Here is a 13,458-nt window from a genome sequence, read left to right as displayed (position 1 = left end):
AAATGTTTACAGAATGATTTGTTCTAGAAGAGTTATTTATTATATGTATGATTTTGTTGTATTCTGTTAAATTGCATGTGTAAATTTGGATTTCAACATTAATGAGTTCAAAGTACTGTGGAAGCCTGGTATAACAAGTATGGCAGATAAAAAGAATCTCGGTATTACCTAAGGTACTGTTCATTGCCCTCTGAACAATAATGTGATAATAGGGAGGCCTATGCCTGGCACCTATAGTGGTTGCTCAATATTATGATTAAGTAACATCTGTGTAGACATGGAAATCATGAAATTGTATCTTTATTTTATGGCCTAGCTTACATGCCTTTTCACCTTTCTCAGGCTGCCCAATTGTAATTTCATGGCCAAAATGCTTAAGGCTCATTTGTTTTCAGTGAGACAGCATTTCAGTTTGTCCATGGCACTTACTTTGCTCCTAAACATTCATATTAAAGTTGTGAGAGTCGCAGAATCTGTCAATTGGTGTTAGCAGAGAAGAGTAGCTGGAAGCAGCAACACAAGTTGGCCTCTATAATTAAGTTAAAAGACAGTGCATCAGTGACGGACAACACGCTTTGATGACCCTAAACCAAATAATAAAAAGTGTGATTTAGTTGTCAAAGTCTTAATCTAATCTGAAGAGGGTATTTAAATAATTAACATCAATGGTGTTCAAATTAAGGAGGTGAAACAGGGCTGTTCTACACTTTCTTTACTCATAAAACATTCTCTGGATAATGTGGTGGACGCAGAGGATTGTTGTGACACTCAAGCAAAATAATTTGTCATACGCACACAAAGCAAAATACAAAATTGATGGCTGTAAAATCCGGAAAAAGCTGATAAATGATAATTCCATCAGTCTCTGTAATAATGATATTTTGATAATATTAGAAATTTTGTGGGGACTGTGAACTACCTTAATATCAAGCTTCTATCTTATGGTAAATGTGCTCTTTGCAATAGACATTGCCATATTCTCCTAATTTGATGAGTATAATGAATTACCAAGTGAAAATTTTCACACTAGAAAAGTAATTAACTTCGACCTAGCTTTCAATATTGCTGCATCATTAGTAGATTTACCTTTAAATGTTCTTTTCTCTCTCTTATTAGGAACAAAATTATTCCCCCAGTCTTGTATGTAAAACTAGCTCATTCATCATAGTTATGTCCGACTGCAAGATTGCTGGCCTCTTTCGTCTCCTGTAAAACTTGAGGTTTTCATGGAAAAGAAATATGGGCATCACTTGTCACCATTCATTTTAGTGCAATTTTGCTGGAGAAACAATGAATTTGTTTCTTGAATCGCCAGCCATTGGCACAAAAGCAATTGCCTTGTGAAACATTCTAACTGGGTATGATGCAGGACATGGAAGTGCATAAAGCTGAATATTGGTAGAAGAGGTTTGTAATTTGAATGGGCTAGCTGAGCATTGGAAATGTAATGTAATGCATGAAGTAATCTTAGCTGAAAACCTATTTCTTTTAGGTTTTTTGCTTCAATGTAATCAAATTTGAATGGACTCTCTGCAGAATGCTCCCTTCAAACTAGTGTTTTGTATTTTATGACTTAATCAGTGACAATTTTATAATATTTATGACAAGGCTGGAACTTGGAAACAAAGTTTTAGAAAATTTTTTCACCCTCTTACTTCAGTCACTGGCTGCTGCATGTTTTTGTGCAAGTTATACAGCTGATTTTTTCACAGTAATTTCTGAGAAAATGGCTGAAACTGGATCAATTGGCTTATGCAACATTTTCAATAGGGTTGACTTTCAAACAAAGAGTCATGACCGCAGTTTGTGAGTAATGAATTCCCAGAAGTATTTGGAATGAGCATGAATTCATTAAATTGGATGTGAGCTAATGAATTTCTTCCCCCTTCCCCTCCCCCCCCATCTGATTCAGGTGCATCATCTCAAGCATCCAAGGATGCCAGTGAGACGGGTGTGCCGCATGATTCTCAGCAGGTGAACCCTGCAAACGTGGCCGATGGCAGCCAAGTTCCGGCAACCCCAGCAAAGTTGCTGCAGCAGGCTCTCAATGGGGAGAAGGCAAAGGAAGGTTGCGAGGGCACCTTTGTCATTAGTACAAATGAATATGATGCGCCAAGTGTTGGGGGTGGCATTGCAGATTCCGTTGGAGGCAAGAAGGGTGTTGATGGTGAGGTTGGGTTCGTTATCGAGGGTGACACGGAGGAGTGGGGGGAGGAGGAGGATGGGGAGGAAGAGGAGGAGGAGGAGGAAGAAGATGACGACGACGATGATGACCCCCCTGGGTGTGATTATTGGCATTCTCGCGTTCCCTCTGCTGACCAAATATTCATCACGGATGTCACCGTGAATCTGTGCACGGTGACTATAAGGGAATGCAAAACCAAGTCTGGATTTTTCAAAGAGCGGAGGCTAGGGTTGGAGGATTTCCAAGAGATTGACCCCAAGGATATGGTAGGGAGTGGTGAAATGCCAGAGGGTGGTGGCTGTATGGATACCACGACAACGGCCGTTGAGAATGACCAAGTGAAGTGAAGAGATGTCCTTGAGCCGTTGTGTTTGTGACTTTTCCCCTCCTCGCTCTCTCTCTCTTTCCGTCTTTCTCTCATGACAGCTCTTGCTGACCTCATGACGCCTCTCTTCCTCTTCCCTGTCTCTTCCCACGCCTCCGTTGTTGAGTTGATATTGTGCCTTTGGTCTGCTGTTCTGGTCTGAAACATTCAAGATTTCCAAGAGATTAACAATGACTGCTTCATTTGAAAGAGATATCTCCTTCCTTATTTATTTCTGCAACCGCACTGTTTTCCCCAAGTGATTAATTTTCCTCTTGTATGTTTAGTTGAACTAATGTAGAATAATGGGAAAAAATAATGGTGATATCAGTCATGGTAATTTATTAAAGGTCACAGAAAATAACTGGTACGAATGAGCAATAATTTTCTACTGATGTTGTGAAGATATACCTTGTGTTGTAATGATAATTGGTTTTAATCTGTGAAATTTTAATGAAGTTGATAAAAAAATCTTAAGAAGTTTCTTGTATTCCGGTATCAAGTTTTGCAAAGGCACTTTGGTTTGAATGATAATATGTTTATCGTAGATATTCATTTCTTACTCATGAAGCAGTAATCTTACAAAAATTCTAGTTTCTCTCCATATCTGCCAAAAGTAAGTTCTATCATCTTCTCCTCTTTTTTCTCTTTAATTACCTCATTCGATGATGTATGAAATGTGTGTTGCATGGGAGGTAAAGGATGTATGGTTGATTCTTTCATGTTATGGTGTACTCCACATTTAGTTTTTTATTCGTCTTTCTTTTGATAGTGTAATTTACCAGTTTAAAATACAAAATACGATAACAGAAGATAACTGAGATTCCTCATTGTATTGTGTTTTTCTGTCTGTCGTTCATATAATTGCTCGTACAGTATTTTGACAGATCATGCATTCTTTCTACTTGGTTATTATGTTCCAGTGGTAATGTATATTGTTGAAGGTTAATGGCATACAGTAATTTACTCTTTCATGTCATTAGTGCCCCCACTAAAATGCAATTTAATTTGATTGTACCCTCGTTTAATTTATTCTCTAGTTTATTTAGTGCCAGTGAAAACTTACGACATGTTTGTTCTAAACTTGAAGAAAGTTATTTGTAATTTATAGCCATTGCTAAGGTTTGCTTTATTTTATGCTGTTGTAATAAACAAAAACATATTATCACAGTATTTTGGTAAATTGAGTGCATTCTGTGTTGATTTTTCCTTTGGGTTGGGATAAAGTATTTTGACTCTCCTCTCTGGTGAATGTATGCTTCATTTCACTTTCTCTATTGCTAAATGTTGTGGTCCTGGCTTATCACCTGGCCAATGCTCTGAATGCTACTTTGGAAGACGTCATACATAAGCTACCTATTTTTAACATGAGCCATTTTCTGTTTTTAGCATGTTGTATTACCCGTGGTCTTCTCTTGCAGTTGGTTTTATCCCTTCCCATGATATATACAGCCGTCTGGGCTGGTGTATTGTCTTTTAATGTGATGAAAGGAATTAATATGCCATATCTTTCCAGGATTCATTTGAAAGAAGTCTGATGATCAAGTCATGATATTTATGGAGTGGAAAAATTCTTTTTGAGTGAATCAAGGGTTAACATTAGCATCCAGTAAAATGCAGAAATTTCAAAGTAAAAAAAATTGTTTGCTTTGAGCGGGATGATTTGAATATGAATGATTTGTACACTGTGAAATTTCTGCATTTTAATTCATATTAGCGGATGACTCGGTCAAAAGTTGCCGTCGTGGCATCTCTCGCCATTCTTGGAATTTATATCCAGAACATAACCAAAGTTTGTGAGACAGGGAGATTACTTTTTTTCAAAATATCTGTGAAATGTAGATCTGTCCCCTCGCATTGCTATCTACTGAAGTTATTGATTTGAAAGAAATGCTTTTAAATGTTAACTCCTTTCTAATTGTGTGCATTTTAATGTTTTAAGAAAATAGCCTCTGATTCAGTCAGGTGGATAGCAGTGATACGTAATTTTCCTCTTTTACCGAGCCATTTGAAACCAAGTAGGGCACCTGTTTTACACACTTGCAGGACCTATCGATAAAAACTCCATGCAATGAGAAAAATTTCCTTTGAGGGTATTTATTTGAACGAATTTAAATAAGGGGTAGGATTTTGCTTTATTATTGATGAAATTTACATATTTATACCATTTATCTAATTTGAAGCCCTGATAACCTGTATAACATTAAGATGTAGCTTTACCTCATTAATGCTGTTTTTACTAAATTCTCATTCTAAATCTCCATCTTTTAAATCAAACAATGAAGGCACTTTGGAAGGAGTACTTGGAATATAAGTATCCCCACTAAATATCTCGTTCAGTGCATCCATCCAAAATGTGAACATGTGGCATTTTTATCATAAATTATTGATTTCAATCATCTACTTTATCTCATTGAGTGTTGGTTTGAATATGAAAAGTCCGCTATCCAGCCTAAAATATTGACTACAGTTACTTATTGGCTTCAATATAGGTTAAGGATAAGAAAATGACGTAAAGTTAGTTTCAGAATTCGTAAAGAAAATGGTATAATAAGTGTGTGCTAAACTTATTAATGAAAATAATCAGAACAAAAAATGAATTTATTCTATTGTGTAGAGAGCATGAAATATATTAAATTTATTTAAATTCTTATTAACCATTTTGGCTTTAATATTCCTAGTTGATATAAAGCTCATCATTTACATCAACTAATTCACGTGAATTAAGATCCACACTGTAACTTTGAAATTTGATCAAAGATGAATTGTAGCTTCATTTTTCAACTTTTTAATAACATTACTTTTTAAAGGAAAATGCGGAGAGATTTTGATTTTTCTATTTTTATTTGTGGTGTGCTTAAGTTAGGACTTGATTTCCACCGTTCATTCGGTCTTGTAAATCTTAATGAAGAGAGAGGACATTGAATAGTGGTAGAAAATGTGTCTGATTCAGCTACACGTGATGAATTACAATGTTAGCATATTACTCACAATTTTTGGTAATTGAGAAGAGCAAAAAATGTTGAAAAGATAAGGAGGAAAGAGTGGTAGGAATGAAACCCCCTCAATGTCATTTTGATATAACTAGCTGTTGTAATTCTTACAGCGTTACTTGCATTGGTATGATCTTCAAAGGTGATGGATATTTTGTACTTCTCTCATGTTTTTATAGTTTCATTAAATAGTTTCCACTGGAATTTTCTGTTTTCACCAGGGAACTTCTGGCTCCATAGATTGTTTTTGTTTACCATGTTGTAAACTATTTGGGTAAATTTATAAATTAGATTAATTCTGAGTTTTTCTTTTGAATGATTTATTTGAACTGTCATGCTCTCCTCAAGAGATGAATTCAATATCATCATTGACACAGCTGTTCATTTATATTCCCTATGGCATTCTCTATTAGTGTTACATTGTGTACCACAAGTTGGGATTGTTGAAAAAGGTGTTTCAGATGACGAGTACGTTATTAAACGAGGGAGGGTTGTTTAGCGATAGAAGATAAATGAGAGATGTTCAGGAAATATAACAACATTGCGCTAAAATCCATTGTGTCAATACTTGGACCACAATAGTACTTGAAATATTCATCCATATTTGCCTCAAAGATTTTGTCTCCGGTATTATATGACCAATTTACTTGGAACATCTTGGCTTTAGATAGATGTATTTCTGAGATAGTTGATTATTGGATGGCCTATCGAATGTGGTCATATTACAAAATATCAAATGATGAGCATGCATATGAAAGAAATAATAAAGGAAGTAAAAATTTAGAATAATAATTTAGTAGATTGTGGTCAGACAATTTCATTATATTTTTAACAAAAATTAATATAAAATTGGTTGTATGACAATCTCCATATCATTTGATTAAATTTATGATAGTTATCAGTAAAGCTGAGCCCTTCTGGGCAATTGTCCTTTATAGCCTATGCATCGGGGGCAAGCATTGAATTTTCTTTGCCATGTGCTAATTTATCACTCTACAAAAGTCAACTTTTTGCGATTTGGCTATGAGCTGGACTTAGATTTCCATCGGCCTATTATGGCTGTATGTACAACAAATAATGATTCAGATATTTATTCCACCTGACACAATGTTATTAATGCAAATATTATTTCACATTTTGGGCTGTTAGCTATTGTGAATAGAAACTATTCCATCAACAGATTTTTGTTCTATTGAACTTGTGGAATTATTTTTCTAATCTCTCTTCACATGTCATTAACAAGTTCCCTTATGATTGATTATGTGGCAGAAAGTCAGGAAAAGTATTGTATAAACCTCGAAAAATCTGAATTAGGTAAATAGTTTCATAAATAGTGATTTATTTTATTTGGCCAAACTTTTGATCAAATGATGTAATTTGTTAGCGGAAAAATACATGTCTTTAGGTGACAGTAGCGTTTCCTTTCTGAACTTAACTTGTTAAAGTATGATCAAATTATATCGGTAATTGTCAAAATAATCTGTTCACAGTTATCCATTAGTACATATTTCTTTGTAAAATTCCTAGTTAGGATTATAAATGTTGAGTGTCTGGTTCATTTCATTGGCAAGCCTTACAAATGATTCACCCAAAAAGAGCAGCTTAACTCAGATTGTTCAATGGTTCATGTTTGATTAGAGAGCATACATATTGTGAAATGATACATACTCTGTCAGTCAGGAAAACTACTGTGGAATTTGGAAAGGAGATGAGTCTGCACAACAGCTTTTGAGCTTTTCCTAGTCCTTTTTCAATTCAGACTCTCCTATCCCAGTAGAGGGTTGTTTTTTTATGACAGTTGGGAAAAAAATTTTTTGAAGGATTTCTTTTTCCCCTGTTACAGTCAGGTACCAACTTTTATGAGCTCAAGTAGAGTTTAAATAGACATTGTAATAAATGGCATTGCCATAATGGTCATGTGACTTGATAAAGTGTTGGTGCACTTTGTTTTCTTGTGCAGTTTTTTTGTGCTAGATGACAAAAGGGTACATTATTTTGATAAGTAGAATTGTTTTTAATCTATAATTTTCTAATAAATTACTTTCTTATCTGAAGTGTGCATTAATTTTTTTGTATTTGACATTCCGTTACTGGCTTATTTGTCTGTGTAAGCAATAATGCTGTTTCGTCAATTTCTCTGTTAATTTTTTTTATCCTAATTTTCAGAAGAAATTAGAATTATGAAATGAATAACACCTGTAAACATAATTTTTGTGACTAGGTTCTCCCTGTTTTTGGATGGTTCTGGTTGAAGGAAAATCAATGTTCCTGATTTGATTTTGTGGTCAGGGCATTGATTCTGGTGCTATTTCCTGATTATTTTACCCAGTTTGCTCCAGACAACCAATGCAAGTTCTCTCCAGCCGAGAATACCTCTTATTGGTGTCCCTGTGCACCTTAAAATGCTTGGTAGAACCATCGCAGAGTGTAAAAGATATTTTTATAACCGTTTCTATAACCTAATCTGGTCTAATTATTTGATACTACCATGTTCTTGATTTTAATTGAATGTCTGGAGTAAAACTTTGGGTGAATATTCAAAAAAATCAGTTCCCTGACTACAAAATTAAGTCAGCACATTTATACCCATCATTTTACTTCATTTTAGGGCAGCGGGAACCAGTCACAGATAGGGAGAACCCAGTTTTAACCAAAATTAAAAATTTGCTGCCCTGTGTAAAAGGTGTTTTTTGGAGTAAGATTCCCCTCCCAAACTATGGAGGTTAACTGGGCATCTCGTGTTTGGATTTCATAAGCTGTTGTTAACTTTTCTGATTGCAATTTTCATAAGTCAGAAAAAACAAAGTGAAAAAATTACTACATCAGCCAAAATAGTGTATGATTCAAGTGTTACCGGCTCAACTTTGTGGAAATTCATTTAATTAGATGTATGATTGACTAAAATAGAGTGAGTTTGAGGATATAGCCAAAATGTATTGAAGTGGTGTAAGAATGGAGTTATTTCCTTGGCTGAACAACTAAATTTTTATGCAGTCAATGAATTTGATATTTTAAGTTTTTTATTCAATTCTCAGCATAGGCTAGTGATTAATTAAATTTGCCACACTATTCAACTCTAGAGGTAAACACTCAATTTTGTAGCTATTATCTATGTTGGGACAAATTTTATTTGGAGTATTTATACACACAGACATAAATTCATGCATAGTTGTGTACCTTCATGCAAAATATTTCATTGCAGTGCATATACTAATTTGAGCAATGCCTACTGTATTTATTTATGTATTTAATATACCTTTAGAATTCTTGTTCTGTATATGTTTACTATTGACAGTGGAAATTGAAAGGAATATTATGGATGGACACACAAAGACATTTCTGAATTTTTGACCACCTGGGGACAAAACTTGTGGAATTTCTCATGTCATTGTTTTATATGCATATTAATTTTTATTCACTTCATAAACTAATTCTTTTTAGATTGTTTATAACTTCCCCATTGTCTTAGGCATGACACATACATGCCATATCCTGATTATCATGCCCAGCAGTTTGAGAGGCGAGGCTTCTATAGTCATAATCTCATGAATTCCTTGCGAAGCCAAATCAACAGCAGCAGCAAAGAAGACACTAAAGAGAACAGAACCAGTTGGAGTAGGATGTTGGGATGATGTTGAGGACAGGGAAATATATATTTTTTGGGCTGTGCCAGGTGAGATTGAAGAATAGTGGGCATTGCTAGAGTGACAGTTATAGCTAAAGATATATGTATATAGAGAGTGAGCGAATTATAAAATATTATTAGTGGGAGTGAAACCTGAACCTACAAACATGGTCATTTTTCTGGTCTATGCGTACCAAGCAAGCGTGAGGATGATTTCAACAGTGATATATGATTAGTTTCAGAAAATAATTGCAGTTGTTCTTGGAAGGAAACATTTGATATGGATGGGGGATTGGAACGTAATGGTTGGTGAAGGGAGAGATGATGATGAGGTAGAGCATTTCATTTCGGAACAAGGAGTGACTTCGGGAAGAAAACAATAGATATCTCCTGGAAACAAGAGTTTATTTGTAATGAACCCTTAGTTTTAATACCACAGCAGGCACAGTTTCAAATTTGAATTGTCCAGGGATTCAGAATGATATCAGTCAGTTACATGGTTAGCCACAGGTTTAGGTACAGCATAATGTATTCATACAGATCTCCAGTGGCAGATGAAAATTCAGATCATAATTTAGTACTGATGAAGTGTAACATATTCATGACATGGAAGGCAGTCTAAGGAATGGGATGCAGAAGTATTAACCAGTGTGACAACAAGGGAATATCAGCAGATTGCAGAGAAAATTATGCTCGAGGAAAGGGAGATGGTATATAATAGAAGAAAAATTGTTCTGCATTTATCAACAAAGAGATATAGAAAGCTGCAAATGAAACCTTTAAAATAATAAGTGGGAAAATGACAGGGGAACCACGGTTTAGTTTAACAAAACCATGGATTGCGAATTTGGCAAATTAATACCTACTGGAAGATTCAGATTTTCAGTGAGCAACAATAAGGCTGAGGCCGCTTAAGAATCTATAATCTGCAAAAAATAGGAAAACCAAATGTACTTTTTGCCATTCCTGGCAAATCAAATGAAACTTCCTAAAAATGTTAATGAGGTATAGTAATTCATTGTACACAAATTTTAAGTGCTAAAGGACAGCTTTGTTCCTTAAAAAAGCATTCATTCTGGTTGTAGTTAGTACCTATGCTTGATGGGATGGTGGCAAATTTTGCCGAATGATTATATATAATAATATGGATACTATCTTTATTAATAATAATTGTCACTGAATTAAGATACCCAGCTTGTCCTTGTGAAAAGTTGTTTGTTTTGATGTGAATTTCTCTTTGTGTATGAACCTACCAAAAACACCCTGATTATGACAGAAGGCTTAAAATGAGACTTTTAGGAAAAGTTTCAGTCCTTTCTTAAAGTGTAATAATGTCATGCATTTCAGGACAAGTGCCCCAAATGCATTAATGATGTGATATGTGGAGCAGAATATGTGATAAGGCCTCCCACTCCGCCATAGCAGCAGTTGGAATTATCACGATTCATGTCTGTCTTAAAAGTTAAGTGATCTCATCAAAACATACGAACCACTTGGACCAAAATCCATTCTAACCTTTTCGTATTCATCATTTAAGTTTGGACACTCATCAGTTTACCAGCTGCATCTGAGTTTGGTCGTAGAACGTGATATTTTTGAGGTACGTAAATCATTCATTCAAGTCATAGCTATGTCTGCATTTCCAAATACCTATCAATAGCTCATCAAGTTAAAAATAGCTACACTCGATGGTATCAGCCTTGACTACGTGGAAATTAATTTTCAAATGAAAGAAGAATATTAGGTGTTTTCCACAAAAAGATTTATTTGGTATAACTAGTTTCATTGCATTGGTGTCGTCTTCGGGCACAAAACTTTTGCTAATAGCATTGAAGCTAGTTTTACCAGATACAAAATTCTGTGGAAAATATGATATACTCTTCTTTCAGTTTTAAAATAACTACACTGTGACAAAAAGTTTACAAGATGTCTTGGTGAAGTTTAATATTAGTTTTTACTTTTTAAAAATGTAAAAAATATCTTTTAGATTTAAGGTTATACTCTGTTCTTTTGGTGGGAAGAGAAGATCCGTATTAAGGGAAATGAACTGGCCTCATGTCCTATGTACAAATTTCATAGGCTAATGTGTTTGCTAATAGGCCAGTCCCAGTCTCATCTAGCCAAGGTTTGGGTTGATTACTACGGTTTTGGTTTGCTTGGAGGATTATATAGATTTCATAATCCAATGCTTTACCCACTGGACTACCATGGTTAAAAAAACAGTGAAAACATTTATTTCTAGAGTGTGCTACTACAGTACTGGTTATGCATTTGGATATTCCAGATGTCAGAGCTAATGTTGTATTGATGATTTATTTCACTCTAAACTGTTGTTGCATTGGGGTGATTGATGAGAGGGTGATTGTGAAGAGAATTGTACTATCCTAGAAATGATAGCGTTTAACTAATCTGGCTTTCTATTGGATTAATTGATTTGGACAATCCAACTCTCCATACATCCTCATGGCATCCACATCATGCTTTTGCTCGCATTCAGTTCGTGAAAATGAATACATCCAGCGACAATAGATTGTGGGTTTTTGCCACCACTAATGCCACCCTTGTGGGCATTAGTCATAATAGCCTAGAACTGGAGTCTTTCACCACGGGATGCATTCTAAGCGTGGGCTTCTTTCGCTTTGCTTGTGAGGGATGTTTCCCAGACTGTGCTATGTTCATCCCGCTTGTTAGCATTCATTACTTATGCATAAAGAACATATTTTAGTATAGCATGGGTATGCATGAGTGACACATGTAATTACTTCACTTTGTCTGCGCTGAGGTTCAGTCTTACTTCTATGTATTTGGCTGTGTGGATGTTGGCTACATAATCAGAGGCTCTTTTGATCAGCCTTTGCCAGGCTTCTCTGCTAAGGTGGAATTGCTGCTAGCCCTCTTGTTGCATGATGCTGTCCGGCCTTGGAAGTATTGTAACAGTTTTTGGCATGGGCAGCAGGTGTAGGACGTCAAGGATTTTGTGCTGGTAATCATTCTTCACGTTGTGCTTCATGAAAAGTCACTTATGGATGGCAAGCATGGTTGCAGTTGATCTCATTACTTGAATTGGAAGAGGTTATGATTCCCTGACCAGATATATTTTTAGTGATATGCTGGAATATAGTATCTAGATGAGGCATAAAATATCTTAAGTTAATACTATAAGAAACCCAAAGCACCAGAATGAATTTGAACTCTTTGTTGTGGTAACAAAAAATTGTCGGCAGTAATTGAGGCATTTAGAAAACATGTTATCAATCCGTAATTATTTTCAATGGATCGTGTTGCCAAATATTGCACCTTTTATTTTCCCAACTTTGTTTTCACTGTGAAAGTTTTATGGTAGAAGTAAATAAATATCGTGAAAGTGCATAAGGTACTATCTATTAGTTGCACTTTTCCCAATTTCTGAAAACATTATTGGGAAAGAAATGAAATGAAAGAGTTTATGGTAGTACATATTCCATTCTCTTCCAAAATAATTCTATTTAAAAAAACATGTGTTTGACTCTTATGCACTCTTATCATTACCTTCTGTCTATAATGCTGTACCATTGTCATTTCAGTCACACCAAACCCTTAGCACTTAGTTTCATATAAACGAAAGGCAGCCATTTGTCATGCCGTCATTTCATTCACCAACTTCTGCTTCCTTTTCATGTACTCTTCTCAAATTCTAGATATCGCCACATCCCTTTATTAATGGGTGAAGTTTATACAAAGTAGGTATGCCCGTCATCATGACTTCAATCGTCGGAGACTTCTTGCTTATTGGTAACTTTTTGCCAGTGGGCCACAAACTAAGCCAAAGCCTTGTGATAACCTGACCCCCTTTTCAATGTTCTCAAAATACAACTTCACCACTCCTTGCCCTCCTCACTAATTATTCTAACTTTATTTGCGAATTTCAACAAATAAAAGTAATAATACCCACTGCTACAATGTGTTCTCACTTTCTTCTATATTTCTGTGTTTTCTCCAAATAAGGTCAAGGTCCTCAAATATTTCTTGAAAGCATCAAATATTTGTTCATCCTTTGGTGTTATTTCTTTTGATACTTTTTGTCTGTTATTTTATTTATGAAAGGGAGGGAAAGGAAGGGATTTCATTCGCTTTTGACATTTTTTTGGAGGAAAATAGAATTACCAGCAGGTAGCCACATTAGGGAAGGAATTACGCTAGCAAAATAAGTATGTATTCATGAATAAGAGAATGTAAAGTCAGGTATTTTACATGAAGACATTGTGAAAAGATAAGATTAGTAAGATTCCTAAATGGAGAGTGGCACTATAGT

At 35.2% G+C, this 13,458-nt stretch overlaps 1 protein-coding gene across 4 annotated transcripts in view; it reads left to right on the top strand.

Moving 5' to 3' along the window:
• Positions 1–7,588, top strand: part of LOC139700505 (polycomb group protein Pc-like) — a 42,437-nt gene extending 34,849 nt beyond the window's left edge. For all 4 annotated transcript variants that reach the window (XM_071599062.1, XM_071599063.1, XM_071599060.1 and 1 more), the window contains exon 10: positions 1,913–7,588. In XM_071599062.1, the coding sequence (XP_071455163.1) occupies positions 1,913–2,532 (620 nt within the window). In that variant the 3' untranslated portion in view covers positions 2,533–7,588. The remainder of the gene's footprint in view (positions 1–1,912) is intronic.
• The last annotated feature ends 5,870 nt before the right edge of the window (positions 7,589–13,458 follow it).

The sequence above is a fragment of the Hetaerina americana genome, unplaced genomic scaffold (assembly GCF_022747635.1).
Source record: "Hetaerina americana unplaced genomic scaffold, ioHetAmer1.1.p SCAF_103, whole genome shotgun sequence".
In the NCBI taxonomy this organism is placed as follows: domain Eukaryota; kingdom Metazoa; phylum Arthropoda; class Insecta; order Odonata; family Calopterygidae; genus Hetaerina; species Hetaerina americana.
This window is presented reverse-complemented; position numbering and strand designations above follow the sequence as displayed.